Raw genomic sequence first — 18,880 nt, 5'->3', positions numbered from 1 at the left:
AGAACATAATCACCAAAGCAGTGCTTAATGAGATTATATAAATTTTAACAACCAGCAGAATTTTAACAAAAGGATCACTGCACTGCACCTAGGAGAGAAAAACACATCCTTACTCGTGTGTGAGACCTGAAATGACATGGTTATTGTCTCTGTTACTCATGCCTGGACTTATATCTTATATTACACTGGCTCCCTGTATCTTTTAGGATTCATTTTAAGATTTGATTGTTTACTTTTAAGGCTCTTAATGGTTTGGCCCCCTCTTACCTGTCTGGTCTTCTGCACCCCTGTGTTTCCTAAAGTAGAGGGGTGACAGAGCCTTTGCTGTTGTTGCCCCCAAACTCTGGAATGACCTTCCCCACCAGATTAGACTGGCCCCACACTGTCTGTTTTTAAGTTTCATTTAAAAACCCATCTGTTCTCCCTGGCCTTCAAAGTCTCTGTCTGATAACGGGTTGCTTTGTGGTCTTTTTGTGTTCTTAATCTGTGTTAACTGTCTGTATTTTGTATTTTTTAATGCTTATTGTTGTACAGCACTTTGGTCGACACTGTTGTTTTAAATGTGCTTAATAAATACATTTGTATTGTATTGTATTTGTAGCTGCACCTGCACTAGTATTTCACGGGACACAGAATATTTCAATGTGATCTATGAATGTTTTTCAGTGAGGCTGAAAAGCTCCTGTGACACTGATTTCAGATCGTGATCAAAAGCCACATGGTCAGAGTGGAGTGGTCAGGGCCAGATGGATGGAGTGGGCTACATATTCCAGGTTACGGCCGTTGATTGCACTCACATTTAGACAGCCACTGGGAAGGAGGTACACGTGTCTGCTCCTTGAAAGAAATTCCACCTGTTGAGCTTTAGCAGATCAAAAAAAGAGAGAGGGAGTAAAGTGCAGAGAAGGCACATGAGCATTTAGGATAATATCGCTTTGTTACTTTGTCCTAGAATAATGGTAGAAATTTAACAGAATGGGAAAATAGGAAAAAAAAAAAAAAAAGAAAAGAAGAAGAATCATGTTAAATCATCATACTTTAAAACTTATTGTTAAAAATACATTGCCTGCAAATCCCTTTGAAGGAAAAAATCCTTAATATTATTTTAATGAACATTGATTGAGGTTAAGTCCACTGATTGCACAGCCAGAAAGTTAGCCCCCCAAAACTTGGAACTATGTATGAAGTGCAATTACCAAGTGCAATAATTGCATTCTTAAACACAGTTAGTAGGACAGGCAATGCATTCAAATTGATGAATCTATAAAAATGCACACAAAAAATCCAATTATCAGTGTAGACGATTATACAGGAGAACGAAGAAGCAAGAGACAAGAAAACTAATTATGAACATCTGTGAGTGTCCGTTCATGCTCTTATATACACTAAGTGGATTTTACAGTGAATCATTTGCTGTAGATTATTATAAAATATCAAAGTGAAACTGTGCTGTTTGCTCCTCACCATTCAAACCAGTACAACAGAAGAGTCCACCTTGTTGGGTGAGATGATCCCAGCAGCCTGGGGTGCCCAGGAGTCTGAGCTTTTCTTTCAAAACACACCTGATCACCTTACACCTCTCAACCATTCGCATAACTTCACTTTGCCTGGGAAACAGAGAACACAATTACTGGGAAATATTGGGAAATAATACATCATTTTATTCCTGGGTGCAAAGGGTGAAAATGTCTCTTGTACAAACAAATGCCTATGATGACACTGTCTATTCAGAGTTGCCCGGACAGTCCAGCAATCATTAGAGACATCTACAGATACAGTAGCAATGCTACTGTACAAGCCACATTCTTTAAATACCAACTTATTCATTTAGAACATGACGTACCACTCAACAAGATGGCCAGGGTTACTGAGCACTGTGGCAACGACACAGGCTCCCCCAACGGACGGCCTCGCCCACAGTGATTTGACTATTCTGTCAGCTTCAGACTGCACCGACAACAGGAGGGAGTTCTGCTTTAAGACACACAGGAGGAGTCCTACAGCCTCACCTAGTGAAGGGAAGGAGAAGGTGAGCCTGATAAAGACAAACTGTGTTCCTGTGATAGCTATGCAATTTATACGTACTGACTAAATCAACATCACTAATGAAAATAAGTTGGCAAGAAGCAGATTTGAATGAGAAAATAAAAATGTGCTACTTGCCTCTGGGCGTGAGTGAATATAAACCAGATCATAGAGAAACAAGTAAAGTGATGACAGCTGACACACAATGAGTTACAGTATGTGATGATTAGACAAAGCTCTCAAAAGAGAAAAGTGCAGTCAGAAAGTATTCTTTCAGGCACATTTTGTTATGTCTAATAGCAGAATATCAATTCAATTTACCACAGGTGGATCTAATCAAGGTGCAGACACATCAGAGATAGTCAAGAGAATGTTTTATGGCAAAGCCTCTGATACTCATGTCAATACGGTCGTTCAGATTTTCCAAGTTAGTCTCAAAATGATGTGCTTTTAGTGATTTTAGCAAGAGTCTGCAACATAACAAAATGTGAAAATTGGTCTGACTACTTTCATAATGTGCTGTAAAAAAGGCAGCCTAAAATGTGACTGTGAATCCACACTGATGCTATGAGTATGTACTTTCGGTCACAGTCATTAGGACTGACAGAAACACATTGTTGCTCTTGCCTAACTCTATATATCTGCACAAAAGAGAAGAAAATTGAGTTCAAATTGACTCAATATTTTTTTTTTTGAATAGCAGAGCAGTTATACATTGTGTTGATTCAACATCACAATTTATAGTATAAGTTTGCCATGTGGGCTCATTTGACCTTTGGCCATGGTGAGAAGTGAACAATCATAAATACATGAAATTAGTCTTCTTCTTTTTTTTTTAATGCCGTGCCCTCACCGTATAGGCCAAAACAGTGGGAGAACGACTGAGCACAAAGGAGCTCCATCCCCTCTGATGCCAAATGCTGTACAGGCCAGGCATCTCGATTTAAATCTCCATAGCAGAGTGCTTGAGCAGGCAGCAAGAGGAAAGGGAAAAGCCTACGCCTCTGTTGAAACAGTAAATGATGATGATTTAATCAGGAGTAAAGAGCTATTTGTCTCATAAAAAAATATTTTAGCCTATGTTTAACAACATCAACACACGCATTAGTTACCATGATGAGTTGTGTAATCACAGTCCATTGTTTTTGAGCGAGATCAGCTCCAGTTGGGTAGTGGGCAGATGCTGACAGAACAACAACACTTCGCTCAGGAGCCCTCTCCAGATCCTCCAGAAGCTTCTCCAAACAAACGCTGCGCTGCTTGTCATCCCAGTAATAATACTCACGGATATCTTCTATCCCAGCTGCCTGAAAGATACTGGCCAGTGAGTCTGCACGGAGGATCAAGAGCAAACATTATTACTAGACACCTAAAGCAGAACAAACTCCTCAAGATATCCTGACATGTAATTACAGCATAGGCTACTGCCACCCCTGTAAGAAAATACATGCTTTTTTATATACAGTATATGTTTGGGGGTATTCTGTTTTTTAATTAGTTATATTACCTCTATCTGTGCCTTGTCTGAAATGTGGTCTTTTACATGCCTTTTGTACACTTTTTTTCATTTTCAACATTATTCCTCTGAAATCTGAAAAATCATATTGCTCTGGATACAATCAATCTCCCCGTTTTATCAGTAATTTATGTGTGTGTTACTTATATAGGAGTTATCCTCTAGTTTATATTGTATGATTGAGAGTCAGACACTGTAGTTGTAGTAATCATCGCACTGAGATTACCAGCTCAAGTCCTTATTGGTGCTTCAAGTCAAATTCAACGTGCGGCAACATTTTAAGGCCAAGAAACTGGTGATTGCGTCATCAGACCTTCTTTAAAGGAAGTGAGGTTTTACCTACCATCGCAAGGAAAAGACAGGTAGACTGGGCCGCTCCAAGCACTACTGTCATTGTACCACTGTCTCAAGAGTTCAGCCCCAAGACGTACAGCAGCAGTAAATCCAGGAGTCTGGACACCTAACACCTGCATCAACAGTCAGGAGAAACCAATGAAAGTGTTAGTTGCACATGTACGATGCTGAACGCCTGTGGTGCTCATTTTACATTGATTTATCCTGATGTTGCTGCTGGATATAAATAGGCCTACATGACAGGATAATTAGAGACTGATCTGCACAGTCCAGGTAATGACAGGGCTGATTGGTTCGATGACTGATCTCTCTGTGTCTGTTACTGCACAAACTCGAATCTATTTACAAATAAAGGTCATATATAAATTACCCTGTTCTCCACTATAGCTGGAGAGCTCTTCCCCAAAGCCACCTCTGTAGCTCGTCTGGTGAAGTCTGTCAACCCCTGAGAAGATGGATACTCTGGGCAAAAAGTGGGGTCAGTGCTCAGCTGTTGCTTTATTCTCCCAACAAGACGCAATTCAAAGGTCTTCCCTTCCTCGCTGTAATACTCTGTGAAAGACAGTTATGGAAAATGTTTTTCTCATCCAACACAGCACTGGGTGAAAAATAATGAACATATCAAGGGAAAGGGAAATCCAGAGTGGGGGAAAACAGGTAATAATAATAATAATAATAATAATAATAATAATAATAATAATAATAATAATAATAATAATAATAATAATAATGTTAAAACTTAATCTTAATATCTAAAAAGTGTATATTGCTAGATTTTTTCACTGACCATGAACACATCCTGCAGCATAGTAGCCTACATAAACAGAAGTACTTTGACGTTATCTATTGATTTGTAGTTCACTCTACATGTAAAAATAAAATGTCCATGGCCCTCAGTTTGATTCCGTTTTCAGTGTGGACAACACAATGGTGACTGCATCACCTAGGTCTCATGCTCTGATTTGTGATTTAAAGCTAATTAACCAAACGTCGTCATGGTCCATGGTCCGTGAAAGCAACACCACCAACACCAGTTTGTAGCTATTTTTCATTCCACTTTACAGATTGAAGGCCTAGCTGTAATTTATTCTGACAATCATTTGTGTATTGAAGCTTAACCGTCTAACATTAACATTATTAAGCTGAAAATATGCATATTAAGAGTCGCGTATAAAACCCCTCCCTTCCGACCTGTTTCCGGGTGGGACCTTTTAAGAAAACAAACAATTAAACGCCGCCATAACTGGAGGCGGGTGGACAGACGGACTCACCTCTCCCTCCCAGGTGGACTTTCCTGGCCTGAGTGTCTTTCTTGAAGGCGGACAACACTTTTGTTTCAGGAGTCGCTTCTGCTGCTGCTGCTGCTGCTGCGGAGTGGGTATTGGTAAACACAGAGCGATGCCCACCCGGGTCTTCATTTTGGTTGACCCCTCTTTCACCATGGCCACTGCTGGGTCGGCTCATCTTGAACCCAGCCAGCCAAATCACACCGCTAGCTGTCAGCCCTTTTGTTTAGACCACTAGTTGCTAAGCTACGGCACGTATTTGGATACTGTCACCCTGGCAACGCTGATGGATGAGTTTGTGACTCCTTAATTTGTGGATCTGGTGAGTTTACTTTTACCATCACAGCGAGCTATCATCAAATAGACTGGCCCATCTGGAAATGAAAGGATCAGTAGCTATCAGTCTTTTGGCCAAGACGAGGCCATGAGGCTCAGATGCTCCACTGTCTTAACACTGACAACATATCAAAAAAAGAATAAGGAAAGAAAAGTGTGGTTGCACAACAAACCTGTTGCCTCCCTAAATCAATGAAAGCACATTGAGGAAGTGAGTCAGGAGGCAGCATTTCATTTTACAGCAGTGTTTCTATAGTTCACTGGGATCGACATTAGCAGAACAAATTTTGTATTTTTACCTTTTCCTATGGGCTTTCACTACTCAATCTCTATAGGCTACAGAAAATAGTTTGTTTTTCTTAAACGCCCTAGCATTTTCAGAGATCAAATGTGCCTCTAGAATTACATCCACTGATGATACAAAATGTGTCTGTGTGTTCCTGTGTGCCCAAATCACATTCATCTTCACCTCTTGCTCTCCAGGTTATAGTGCCTCTGCATCCATCCTCTGGGAAATGGAGCTGTTCTTCTGGGCAGATAAGTGAAGGACAGCTATTTTGTGGGGATTGAAGAGGAGGCAGAGAATCTCACCGTAAGTGAAATCAAAGTAAACATCTTGCAGCTATTACAGTATGCAACCAGTGAGGTAATGCTTTGTAGTTCGCTTTATGAAGCTGATAATCACAAATCACTGCACTAGATGGCAGTAGATGGCCAAACCAGGCAGTTAGTCCCCTCAATTAGCTGGCTAAGCGTAATTTGAACAACAAAAAAGGGCCATTTAAGAGACACACTTTTCTGCAGCTTGTTTCATCCCCGGTATTATGCACTATTTTCCCCCCGAGATCTCTGATCACAGAATGAGCTGTTTGGTAGTAGCTGCCTATTATAGTATGAAACAGTTTCCCAGCCAAAGGACAGAGAGAGTTACATCTTTTCCTACTACTTGCCTCAGAGGCAGCATTGTATTCAAGACAGCTGTCTGTAGGGACGTCTGTCTCTTTGCCCTTTTCTGTGAATGGATTTTTCCTGGTGTGTTTCCTATTTGTTGAATGTCGGCACAAAATGCTGAGCTTAGAAAAAGATTGGCTTTCACTGTGATGGAAACATTTACCTTTTACCATGAATTTGTCAATTGCTGGACGTGTTTCCCCGCATCAAACTGCATTGCGGCTACAGTTGGAATTATTTGTGTAGTGTCATGTTATCTGTGTTTGCCCAGTCGTCCACTGGAGGAAGACAGATTACAGGCAAACAACAAAATGGTCCCCAAAACACAAGTCCAGAGCTAAAATAGCCACTGTTGATTCTGTGACTCAAGGGTTGTTGTCCTTAGGAAAAGACTTTTCTTAATTCATGCTATGTCTACTACTATTATTCCTAATACTATTATTAAAATGAGTACTGAGGAAGACCATGCCACAGCAGAGGTTGCAAGTTAGACTCATTGGTATGAGCTTTAGTCACGCCACCATGTTATCAGGACAAATCCACGATACTTTATCTAATTAAGGTGCTGGTGACTCAATTAGATTAAATGGCTGCTAGCTGGTGAGCTCTGAAGTCTGGTGTCAAAGGACTTTTTCTTTGTCTGAAGTGCTCTGTGTTCTGAAAATACCCGCCTGTCCTGAAGAAAACTGCCGCACCACCCTGCTCAGGACAAGATGTTGGCACAGGAAAGGCTCAATGGGGGGAAAAAAACTTAGACAAATACTGCACATTTATGGTCTGGTGAATTGCATGTGCAATCAAGAGGAGAGAAAGAATACACACATCAGAGTAGATCCGAGATTAATAACTCAAAATAAATCAGCAGGGTTTGATTGGAGGGACAAAACATTAGAAACATATTATGTAATGCAGTGAGAAATATATTACTACAGTACATTATTAGGAGGGGGAAGTCTTCCTCTTGGATTTATAGTGTTGAAACCATTTGACTTCATGGTTTGACTTGGAATGTGTATGTGACATATACACAAATAAGTTTTCATTTTGTGGTACATTGTGTTTCTTGTCAAGTAGACCGGGTTGTATCTTAAGTGGTGACTTCTCTTTTCTTTTCCGCAAAAATGTCTAGAATGTTTAAAATTGATTTAATCCTGTTCATGGAAATCACTGTGGAGGGAATCAGCTGATAAGAATATGGCTTGACTTCAGACAGGATAATTGTTTCCACTCTGAGCTGTTGTGGCTTTTTGCTGGATGATATTTCAGTAGTCACACAGTCAGCCTGGCAGAGCTAACGCTGGTCACAGTTTGTTTTCAAATGTCTTGCATTCTGCTCTTGGTTTATTTCTTAAAGTCCCAAATCTTGTAAATTCCTCTCATAACACAACATGATTTGTGCTCAAACAGTAGCAGTAGCGGAGATGATGGCGGTTTAGATGGGTGGGTGACGACTTTAAAACAGGAAGAATTAAGACATTTTAGAGTACTCGCTCTGACTATTATTAACAGCAGTTCTGCAGAGACCCTGCGCACCCCAGGGAACTCCCAAGATAAATCTGTGGCTTCATGAGTTAATTAAATGGATGGGAAAGGGAAAATTATTCCAGATTTCTTATTTTGCGAAAGAACTGGATACTTTCACCATTTGCACTTTCGCCTGCAAAAGTCCTTAACGTGAAACCTAACCATTCCTTAGTGATTTAAAACTCTCATCCGTCCTGTACTGTGATGACAGTAAACACTCATTAATTTTATGGGCTCTCAAGCTAAAGCACTTAAGACTCACTGTAGTGAAGTGTGCAAGGTGCTGATAAATGACTGTATATGTGAAGCCAGTAAAACCCATAATCGTACAAATTTAGCATGCATGAGTGTATCTAAACACCAAGATTATTTATTTTGAAAATCATCTACCATTTAGATTGATGTAGTTGGAATTACTCTTGTTGAAATATCTTTTTGGTCATTTCAACATCTCTCCAAGATTTTAATTATGATAAACAATTGAGATGCTAATGGCTTCAGGTATGTGACTGAATGTAACAAAATGGGGCAGAGGTTTGATTGACAGCATTCATGTTCAATAGATGGTATTTTAAGTTGTTTGCACACAAAGCAGACATGACCAGAGTTGCACAATTTATATTTTATTTCTCAATGCAACAGATGATGTTATTTTAATTAATAATGCACAACAAGATGTCTCAATACAACAAAATAATGGATGCTGCCCATTATTTTTCTGTATTTGAACTTTTCAGAGAGTGTTATCGAGCTTATACCATGGCCACTTAATGAAGGGGTGCAAAAAGAGTTTTCTGAAAAAACATGTAGCGAACATATTTTGCTACATTTACCTGAAGTTTTTAATACTGTACCTTGCACACTGACTTATATCAATGGTTACACTGTAATGAATCTTGTCCTGATTTTAACATTTTAACAACTTTTTTTTCATAGCCATGGTATAACTTAATATAAAATAGGGAACACAAGATAACTTGTGTGGATACAGAGTCCAGGCTCAAACCAGAAAAATTAAGACTGAAAACAGACACCAGAATTACCCGAGTATTGGTTTAGCTGATATTACACTGAACAGTTTGAGTGATGAAAACGAATGTCTCTTAACTGGACAGCAAAGACAGCTTTGACTAAACAATGACCTTGTATCAAGTTAGCCAACGTTTGTATGTTGCTACAGAGTCGGTGCGTCATAAATAGATAACTTACCAGATAATCTACTGTACAAATGAGTTTCTGCCTAACATTTTTGGAACCACAGGCCACATGCACCGTGTCCAAAGGTTTACTGGAATGAATTCAACCTTGCAGCTGAGTCCTACTCAGGAACAGAGTCTTTTGCAGACAGTAGTTAGATGACACTGGGCGCTTCAACTTTGGTGCCAGCTAATGTCTGTGAAGTGCTGAGTTGCAGCAGCAGGCCGTCTCCTGTCCACAGAGGCAGTGGCAGGGCTCCCGTCTGTTTCCAAACAGTCAATCCAGTCATCTCTTTGGTGGTCAGCTATGTTCATCAGGGCCAGTGCTCTTTTCTTTTGCCTGTCTTCGGCACTGTTTGGTCTCAGCCTTGGCAGGAGTCACAGTAGTTGCCGGAGAATGTAGTTTGCTTCAGCAGCTCTACGTTTAACAGTTGATCAGTCGTTTTCCTGCAATGTGAAGCTGAAAATAGATGGGTATATTAGCATGTGGTCTTTATTATAATATGCATATTGAAATGAACACCCCATCATGCCCAAAGAGTAGGCTATTTTAAAATGAGAATAGATGAGGTAACATAACACTGGGAAGAATTGACATTACAATCAGTCCGACTTTCTGCTTTGTGATTGTGCTATTTAATCTTGTTCTAAAAGCTGAGATAAGAGGCAGAACTTGCCCATGATGACAGGACCCAAAATTCATCTGTGATTATGTCACTCTTATTTGCCTCCTTCATCTTGTTTGTCCATTAAATTCTGAATACCTTGCCTATTTTTAAGCCTCATTTGGTTTCACGGCCAGCTTCCAATGTCATTATGAATCTCTGATATATCTGTGATTTGTTGTGCAGCCCATCGAGATGCAACCCCACGAACACTGAGCTTTTTTACCGTGCGTTACTGTGTGACCTGTTGGCCTGCGCTGGCCACACCCTGCAAAGTATTTCAGGTCATATCAGATAAGGAAACTCCAGGACAACAACGATTTGTTTTCTTCCAGGTTTATAAGTATGTTGATGTTTTCTTGGAGAAAACAGCCTAGATATAATCACTGCACCTTATTCCACTTTTATTTATTTTCTCCTTCTAATTACAAAGTTGCCCTCATCCTTTGATCCTTTGTGAAACTCTACCTTTTCCCCCCAACAAGACAGGAATTCTGATGCTATCACCTCCACTGTACATGTCTCCACAGGAAGACATAAACTACCCAGAACTCTAAGATACACAACGATGTGAAAACATACAGGAAGAAATATGCAGGAAGCAATTTACAGTGCGGCTTCATCCGAATTCCCATATAGTTAAGGGCTTTTTGTGTTACGTTCAGTTGAAACAGTCCTGCGTCTGTTGCACTTGTGGTACAGTTAAGAGTGATTTTAAGCTGATGCATTTGGAAAAAAAAAAATCCAGGAATAATAACCTATTACACATTCTGATGAGTCTCGCATTCACTGTTGAGTCGTTGGATTATTTTATATTACAAACCACAGGCATAACTTGCGCCGTTTCCGTTCAAGTTAAAGGAGCTAAGCTCATCAAAATGAAGGGAAAGCCATCCATCATCTGTGGCATGTGTATTTTCTGTCTTTAAATCTGCCTGTCAAAGCAGGATAGCGTTCACTGACATAGTCGGTGCAAACAGAAATTCATTTCTCAGTATTTTGTTGTTTGATAGTTACTTGCTGATCAATGTTAAAAATGTACATTTGAAAAAAGACGTGTTTAGAACATACCACAATCTGATTGTAAAACAAAATTCAGCCACAGACCAGTTTCCCCTTGAAAAGTAGCCTAGACTGACATTTAGAATAATTTACAAGAATGTGAATCTCTTACCAACCTAGATTAAAATTGTTACTGAATAAAAAGTCTAATTCCCATGTAATTAATTTTAGAACAGCCATGCTACCACCACCACCACCAATACAAATGCAACCAGTCAAATATACATGGACATAAAATCCAGAACAGAAGGCCATAAAGTCATACGGCAGTTAATCCTGACGAACATATTAAAAAAAACCGGCAATACTGTCATAAAATAATGAATTTAGAAACTGCAGGTTACATTTTATATACAAACTACCTGTAAAATACAGTAAACTCATACTACTAATACATGTAGCTTTGAAATACTGATGTAACATTTAATGTGAAAAGGTAAAATCATCCTGTCGTCGTTCATCAAATATGAAGCATTAGAAGAGCAAAGAGTTCTTGAATTCTGCTGCTGCTGCTGTTGATGTAATGCAGAGTTTCGATAATGTCTTGAGTTTTTATCTGTCCAAACCTTAACAATTTAGAGCCTAACCATTCTCAAATGTTTGCTCAACTCCCGGATGCCTCCTTTTTAACAACGCAGTGATTGGCTCTGGTATCAGCCAGGCTTGAAAGGGAGTCTTGGAGGTTTCCCACAGGTCACTGCCGTCATGTTTTGCTTTATCCTCCTCCTTGTTTCATGCTCTCTCAGGCCTGATCTCACTCTAAGCTTATTAAATGCGCATTATGGAAGCCGGTGTGTGAAGTCGGGGCAGAGGTAGCGTTAGCATGCTGCGGTGAAAAGCTCAGACTTACAGGGCTCACGGCACAGGCCAAAAAAAAAAGTATTGGTGCACACGGGCCCCTCTGAAAACACCATCAGAACGTCATGTTGTCCTAATGTGTGCCTAATGATATGCTCACTGCAGTGCCTTAACTTATTACTAGAAATCACATGGAGCTATAACCTGCTACACATTAACTGCTCAGCGTAGTAAAAAGCTTGTCAATCACGGGCTTTGCAGAAAGCGTCTGCCGCCACTTCAGATTCCAGTTTTAACACTTGGCTTATGCTGCACTGTGCATGGCACATTAGAAATAACTGTTTGCACTTTTATTTAATTTTCTTCCATATTTACTTCCTGCAATATTTTTTCACACTAACAAAGTGTCCTTTAATATGGCATGAGTTGCTTTTGGGAGGAAACAGCATGCATGTGTGGGAAACACAATTATATCCTCATATTTAGCATAATAGTTCAGTGTTGCTCCTGTAACACACAGTTACTTATAGGATAAATCTGAGATGCCAGGTTTATAAACACAATGTCTTTTTAGATTATTGCCTATGAGTTGTCAACTAATATGCCTGAAGTATTTACACATTCATTTAGAGTAATGAGCCACTTGTGGTGATGTTAGTGAGTCAGTATTTATACTTCACCACCATCTCTCTCTGCTTTGTGTGATGTCTAGTTATTTGTGCTTATTTCTCTCTCTACAGTTAAAAGTTCACAAGCTAAGAATAACTACATATATACAAGTGTATGCCATGCTTATGTATTTTTATCTTATAAGCAATTTTTCTTTCTTTCTGTGGGCTACAAATGAGAAAAGAGTCAGCAACAGTTCAGTGTACAGTAAACACCTGCACTGCTCATCGAATTAAGAGAAAAATAAAAAGTAATTTCTTGTCAATGTGCCATGAGCGTCTGCTTTTCACATATTAACGTGTTTTAATGATAGTGTGCATTTAACCACGGCGCAGTGTTTCTGTCGTCCAGCTTTTTTAGCTGTTTTCTCAGTTACTCGGCAACATGTTGACAAGTTATTTCCTCGCGCGTGTCTCTTGATACTTTAATTGTGATGCACCGGCACAGCTGTAGCACACAACGTGTTTCCTGTCGAGTGTAGGCTCTGCAATAATAATATTGTTCCATGTTCTCGCATGCTTCTGAAGCTGCTGTAAGTGTAATTCTGCAAGCATATTAGTCCTGTGTCTTTGATACACTCAAGAGGAGCATTCTAGTCATGTTTCTACACCACTCCATCAGATAACTTACAGGAACTCATCGTTTCTGCTCCACTTTCACACTGCAATTTAGTCCACAACCTAGTTGGCTGCTGCCGCATGAAATAAAATGTTCCGCTCTCTGTTAGCTTAACTTTAGTGTGCTCAATCGTGGATAAACTGTGCTAACAAACTCCCTCTGCTCATAACACACAGAGATGCTTTTCAAATACATGAAGATTTTGTCCAAAAGACATAGTTAGACTAATGTAGAAACCAGAAGTCTACAGTAACTGTGCAGCAACATGACTGTCAAAAACAAATTATGTTTCTCTCCACTTCCATTTTTTTAATCATCAAAATGTCTACATCTGTGATGATGGAAGGTGTATTCGAAATGTTGCTGTGCATGGAGTCTCTGAAATATTGCACTTGTCATATACTAACATGGTGCATACGTGACAGAGGCTGGAGGCTGCTGTGGATGTTGATAAGGGCAGCGGTGATATGCCTGCATGTATTTCTGTGAAAACAAACTAACCATTGATAATGGCCGTTCTGTGCTGTGTGGTGCAGCCACCTGTCTCTAATAACCATTCATGTCAGTGGTTGTACTTTTTTTTTTTATCAGCCTCTGACCAACCTGACATGTTGTCCTGGGGTTTAGAGGAAATATGCTGCTCAGCTGCTCTTTTGTGTTGCAAATTTAAGACATATAGAAAGTTGACAGGGATGCCTAGCATGGCATTACTGGCACTCTAAAGCAACAGCTTCAGCCATCCAGACTCTTCCCACAAACTCAAATGAAACCTGTCTTGGAGCCGTTAGAGTCATTCTCCAACGGCTGGTCTCACTTACATTTGTAATCCTGCTCAAAGCGCAGGGTGAGTCCACTGAGCCTTCCCCTTGGGCTGATTTACTACAGAACACACCAGGCTCCTTTTAAGGAAAACTTTTATATGCTAAATGTCTCCTGTTTTATAGCCCTCATCGATCAGAGGAGATGTCATGTACAAAGAAGTGAGAGGTGATGTATAGTTTTGCAAAGTAAATATTTGAATTAAACATGGCCCCTGTCATAAAACTAGACAACTCATGGGAATTAATATGCAGAGTGAAGGCATGCTGTGGTGTAAGAGTCGTGCCACTTGTAAAATAAAATTGATTTGGGAGTTGTGAATTTAAAATGTATCCTCCACTAATTTTATAGGCATATACATTCATGTATACAATTTAAAATACAGCTCAAACAAAAGCTGACAACATAGCAGAACTTCACACTGACATGTGAAAAGAAATTACATTATTGCATTTTAAGATACTGTTGAATGTAAAGTTCTTTGTTCTATTTGTAATAACACTGAAATAATAATAATTAATAGAGAGTCCACTGGGATCTGAATCTGAAATCTTAAGTTATTTCTAGAGGTTGAAAGTCAAATTTTGTTAAGAAAAAAAAAGGTTCAAATAAATTCAATTTCAAAACAATTACACCATACACATTCTGACTTAATGAATCAGCTAAAAATGTACTAGATTTTTCAATTATATGGGTGTATCTACTGCCTTCTGTGGGCTTGTGGTGTATGAAATAATAATAGATTGCATGTTCAGCCGTCCAACCCCAGTTAACCTGTGTTAATGAGGGTGTCCTCATTGGCTCATTGGATGTCAGTCTCGTAAACAGCCTCTCCAGTTATGGGGGAAGTCTTGTGTGTAAGTGATAAAGATTTATCTGTTGCAGGGGGTGTTGGGCAGGGCACACTGAGGCCCACTGACGGGCGGGGAGGCACACCAACATTTAAAAATGTCCTCCAATGTGCTATGCCGTTCTCCGAATTAACTTTGCGCACATTGCCCAGTGGTTTTACAGAGCCCCTCTACAGTTACCTTCATCCTTATGGGATGCAGTTTTTTTTTTTTTCAGTTACAAAATCATGAAAAAAACAAACAAAACAACATTTACAGTTTGAGGTTTCTAAAAAGTACAACATTGGTTAATGGTGTTGTTATCTATCTAACAAGTGTGCTAAAAACAAAACTGCCCAGGCCAAAAATGGCACTAGAAACTGTATTATGGGCTTTTGTTGGTTATTTTTCACATCAGATAGATAAAAAGATGCACAACAAGCCTTACAGGTGCAGGCCTCACAGGTTTATTGAATCAAGAATGAAATCCCATATATTATGTTTCACTTTTAGCTTTGGAAAATTGTGACAGCCCAACAGCAGCCAACTCTTCAGAAATGATTTATTTTTCTGCACTGTTCCACTCAATCTATTTCACTCCAGGAAAGCAGCACATTAATGTATTAGAACATATCCAAATATGGATTTCTGCTTTCATTAAATGCAGTGGGCAATAAAATAGCCATTTTATATAATGAAAATAGATCAAATTTGGTCTGTAGCTATGAGGATATTTTTGAATATATTTGCTTTCATAATATGCACTACATATAATACATATATACACAGGCATATTACAAGATGTTCATATGTATGTATGTATATATATATGTATTTTATGTGACGAGAGGAAAACCAATACATGTTTTTTTTTCTTCTGTTAAATATTTTTTAATGTATTTAAATGTTTAGTTTCCCAACATCATCAAACCAACCTTTAAAGACAACATTTGTCCTGCTCCAAACCTGTTTAAAATGTTTAAACACTTTCTCTAAAAATAAGGGGACTAGACTAGAAGTTTCTAGAAACTCACAACTCTTTACACTTTCTGTTGTCATTTAATTTCATTCCATTGTTCAAACTGAAACTAGCACACGTGTTTGTATCACTATTATTATGCAGTACCCTGTTAATCCACACCGGGATGTCCAAAAGCCATAAGCAAGGGGAATTGTTTTGATTCTCTGTGACATTCAGTGGAAGTCTCAACACGTTTGCTTTACTGTGCAAACGGTCTGCTCACACGTCACATGACAGATCACTGATTTAACAAACACTAAGCACAATGGAATTAATGGAAAAAACGGACAAAGGCACATAGGAAACCTGAGAGTTCAAAGCAGCAGTCACAGTCACAGGCTGCCTAATACACCGCTCTGTCCTTTCAGCTGATCAGGAGGCTTTGAGCTACTCTCAAATAATGCACTGAGATTTCATAACGTAATACCATGTGTACTATTCTAAAAGTTATTTTCATCATTTTGTCACCTAAAAATTTTAAACAGTGAGAACCATTTTGCAGTAATGCACAATAATGTTATATAATGAAGACGTGGCCCTTGAGACTGGGAGGTGTTACTGTTAACTGCTGTTTTTAGGCTTGACAGTCAGTGGGTGAAGATGAGCTGTCAAAACTGTACACTTCATTATCTGACTTCCTTTTTTGTACTGAAGTAGGCAGATATGTCAATGTGTTTGTATTGAGTTGAACTTTCTAAAACATTCATCACAGTTATAAAGTGGACTGTATGGTAAAAAATCATAGAAGAGGAAGGAACTTACAATTTGGTTTCAGGTTCTGACAAGTCACTGAACTGCGTGCTGCCGTTGGAAGGCCGAGGACCAGGGGAAGCCTCTTCACTTTTGGGCAAACTGTCATTATCCTCACTCCTACTGGTCGAAGTCTTTTGGAAAGAGCCAGCTGTGCCTGACTCAGCTCGCCATAGAAAGCATGAGCAGCGAGTCCGCATCTCCTTATAGAAGGTATTGAGCTGCGGGGTGGACAGCCACGGGCAGCCCAGCAGGCTCTTGAAAGCAGCACGAAACTCTGGACTCCTGGAATAGATGATAGGATTGAGGCCGGAGTTGATGTAACCCAGCCAGTTTAACAGTCTGAAGATCTTCTCAGAGGGAACCTCTCTGTTAAAAGCGTTGATGATGTTGGCAACAAAGAACGGCAGCCAGCACACAGTGAAGGTCCCCATGATGATACCCAAAGTCTTAAGGGCTTTGTGCTCTTTGACAAGTATTAGCCGTGACGGCCTTCGCTTCACACTCTTGGTCCTCGCTGCACTGCTGGAGCCGCTGGAGCCCACACATGCGGATGGCAGGATATTGTTGATGTGGGGAACAACTTGCAACTGTGCTGTTGTACACTCGTTCTGGAAACGCATGCGATTCTTATCAATGAGCTGGACCTGCCGTGTCGCTATCAGAAAGACTTTGGCATACACAAATATCATTATGAGCAGTGGAATGTAAAAAGACACTGTCGAAGATGCAATAGCAAAGGTCGGGGTGGTCACAAAGTCACAGCATGAAGCATCTTCATAGCATGTTTTTGCCTCGTCGTCTACTGAACGCCAGTCCCCTTTCATAATTGGCACAAAGGAAATTAAGGCAGACACAACCCACACTAAACAAACTATTATTCTGGCACGCAACTTGTTGAGGAGAACCTTGTATCGTAGCGGCCTTGTGATCGCTATATACCTATCCACCGCTATTACACACAGTGTCTCGATGCTCGCCGTCACACACAGGACATCCACAGAAGTCCAGAAGTTACAAAATGTGTCACTGAGCATCCAGTTACCTGTCACCACTATTGTGGCCCCCAACGGCACCACGAAGACCCCCATGATGAGGTCTGCACACGCCAGAGACATGATGAAGACGTTTGTTGTTGTCTGTAGCTGCGAAGTGCGCGCTATAGCGATGATGACCAGCAGGTTTCCCACCACAATGATCAGTATGATGATGACCAGTATGATGAGGCTCCAGGGTCCCGCTGGATCATGGTACGTTCTTGTTTCGTTCATCAGCATGGATGCTGAAGTGCTCAGGTTTCCATCCATTATTCAAAACTGAAAAATCTGCACTTCATACAAGCATTATGAATCTATAAAAGAGTAGTTTTTCTCACTAAAAACTCAACATTTACAGCTCACTGTTCAAAAAGCAGTAGTCTCTCCATGTCTCCAGAGATGTGATTGTTTGTGCAAGTTCCTCTGGCCTAGACAACAACAACATGATCTCAAAAAGATGTATCCAAACTGTCCACAAAGCTGAAACAATATTAGTTCATGTAGATGGAGCACTTTCATGAATCCGAGAAAAATGTCCAAATTTCAAGTGGGGAAAAAAAAGTTGCAGAGAAGAAAGCCCAGTCCGGTCCATTTAAATGCATCCACTGGGATTAGTTTGCAGTGTTTTCGCTGAATCTTGCCTCAGCCACAGTTGGACTGTTTGGAGATCAGCAGTGACGCTGTTGCAAGAACCACCAGAGTGCACCAGAGTGGCTGCCCACTCTTTCTTTTGCTCTCTCTCTCTCTCTCTCTCTCTCTCTCTCTCTCTCTCTCTCTCTCTCTCTCTCGGCCTGTCTCTCTCTCTCTCTCTCTCTCTCTCTGTCTGTGTGTGTGTGTGTGTGTGTGTGTGTGCAGGTTGCCCAAGATTGTATTGGCTCTAATCACGCCCTGGCTGAAGCCGGGGGGGAGGAGTTGCAAAGTGTGCCTGTGTGTGGAAGCCAGTAGCCAATAGAGCAACATACTCAGACACATATAGAACTATAAGCAAAGACGTATTCCTTCATCAGAGCATGTGAAATGTGTTTAGTGTGTGTCAGCAGGTCACAGCACAACTGCAAAATCATCTCTGTGACAGACACATTGTTTAAAAAGTATGTGATGACCATCAGCTCTTTATTCTTTAATGTCACTGATGTGTTACAAGTAGCAGCTGCACTCAACTTGTTACCCCATTGACTGTATCGGTCACCTGACTGTCAACAAAGTGACAGACTTTTCTACTGGCCTCCATGATGCTGCATTATGTCAAACACACACTTCTAGCTCAGCAACAGGTTTTGTCATTAAACAACTCAACAGCAGCTTTGCCCCGGACATAATATTGGTCCATTTTTGGCAAGTTTAACTGCGACCAGCGCCTCAGTTCCACTTCAATGCTACAACTCTAAAGATTTATTTGTAATACAGTTTGTGGTCAACTTCC

At 40.1% G+C, this 18,880-nt stretch overlaps 2 protein-coding genes across 2 annotated transcripts; both read right to left on the bottom strand.

Annotated features, from left to right (window-relative positions):
- Positions 1 to 722: 722 nt before the first annotated feature.
- got1l1 (glutamic-oxaloacetic transaminase 1 like 1) lies at positions 723 to 5,359 on the bottom strand (the record flags this gene model as incomplete). Its single annotated transcript, XM_083978389.1, has 8 exons — positions 723 to 862; positions 1,465 to 1,607; positions 1,844 to 2,009; positions 2,879 to 3,029; positions 3,138 to 3,355; positions 3,885 to 4,008; positions 4,266 to 4,447; positions 5,167 to 5,359. 8 exons carry the CDS (start codon positions 5,357 to 5,359, stop codon positions 723 to 725), a joined length of 1,317 nt encoding a protein of 438 aa, XP_083834515.1.
- Positions 5,360 to 9,518: 4,159 nt separating this feature from the next.
- On the bottom strand, positions 9,519 to 18,141 carry adrb3a (adrenoceptor beta 3a). Its single transcript, XM_083978818.1, has 2 exons — positions 16,433 to 18,141; positions 9,519 to 9,648 (listed from the first exon to the last, which is right to left on the bottom strand). Exons 1-2 carry the CDS (start codon positions 17,725 to 17,727, stop codon positions 9,624 to 9,626), a joined length of 1,320 nt encoding a protein of 439 aa, XP_083834944.1. The 5' UTR covers positions 17,728 to 18,141; the 3' UTR covers positions 9,519 to 9,623.
- Positions 18,142 to 18,880: the final 739 nt, after the last annotated feature.

This window comes from Trachurus trachurus (genome assembly GCF_905171665.1).
Source record: "Trachurus trachurus genome assembly, chromosome: 9".
NCBI classification, from domain to species: Eukaryota; Metazoa; Chordata; class Actinopteri; order Carangiformes; family Carangidae; genus Trachurus; species Trachurus trachurus.
The sequence above is the reverse complement of the archived record's forward strand: the minus strand, read 5'-3'. Positions and strand labels throughout refer to the sequence as shown.

Excerpts from the sequence above, each read along its gene's own strand:
- adrb3a (XM_083978818.1), bottom strand. The coding sequence starts at position 17,727 with ATGGATGGAAACCTGAGCACTTCAGCATCCATGCTGATGAACGAAACA. Across the intron at positions 9,649-16,432 it reads TCAGAACCTGAAACCAAATT|CTTCACATTGCAGGAAAACG; the intron begins GTAAGTTCCTTC and ends ATCTATTTTCAG.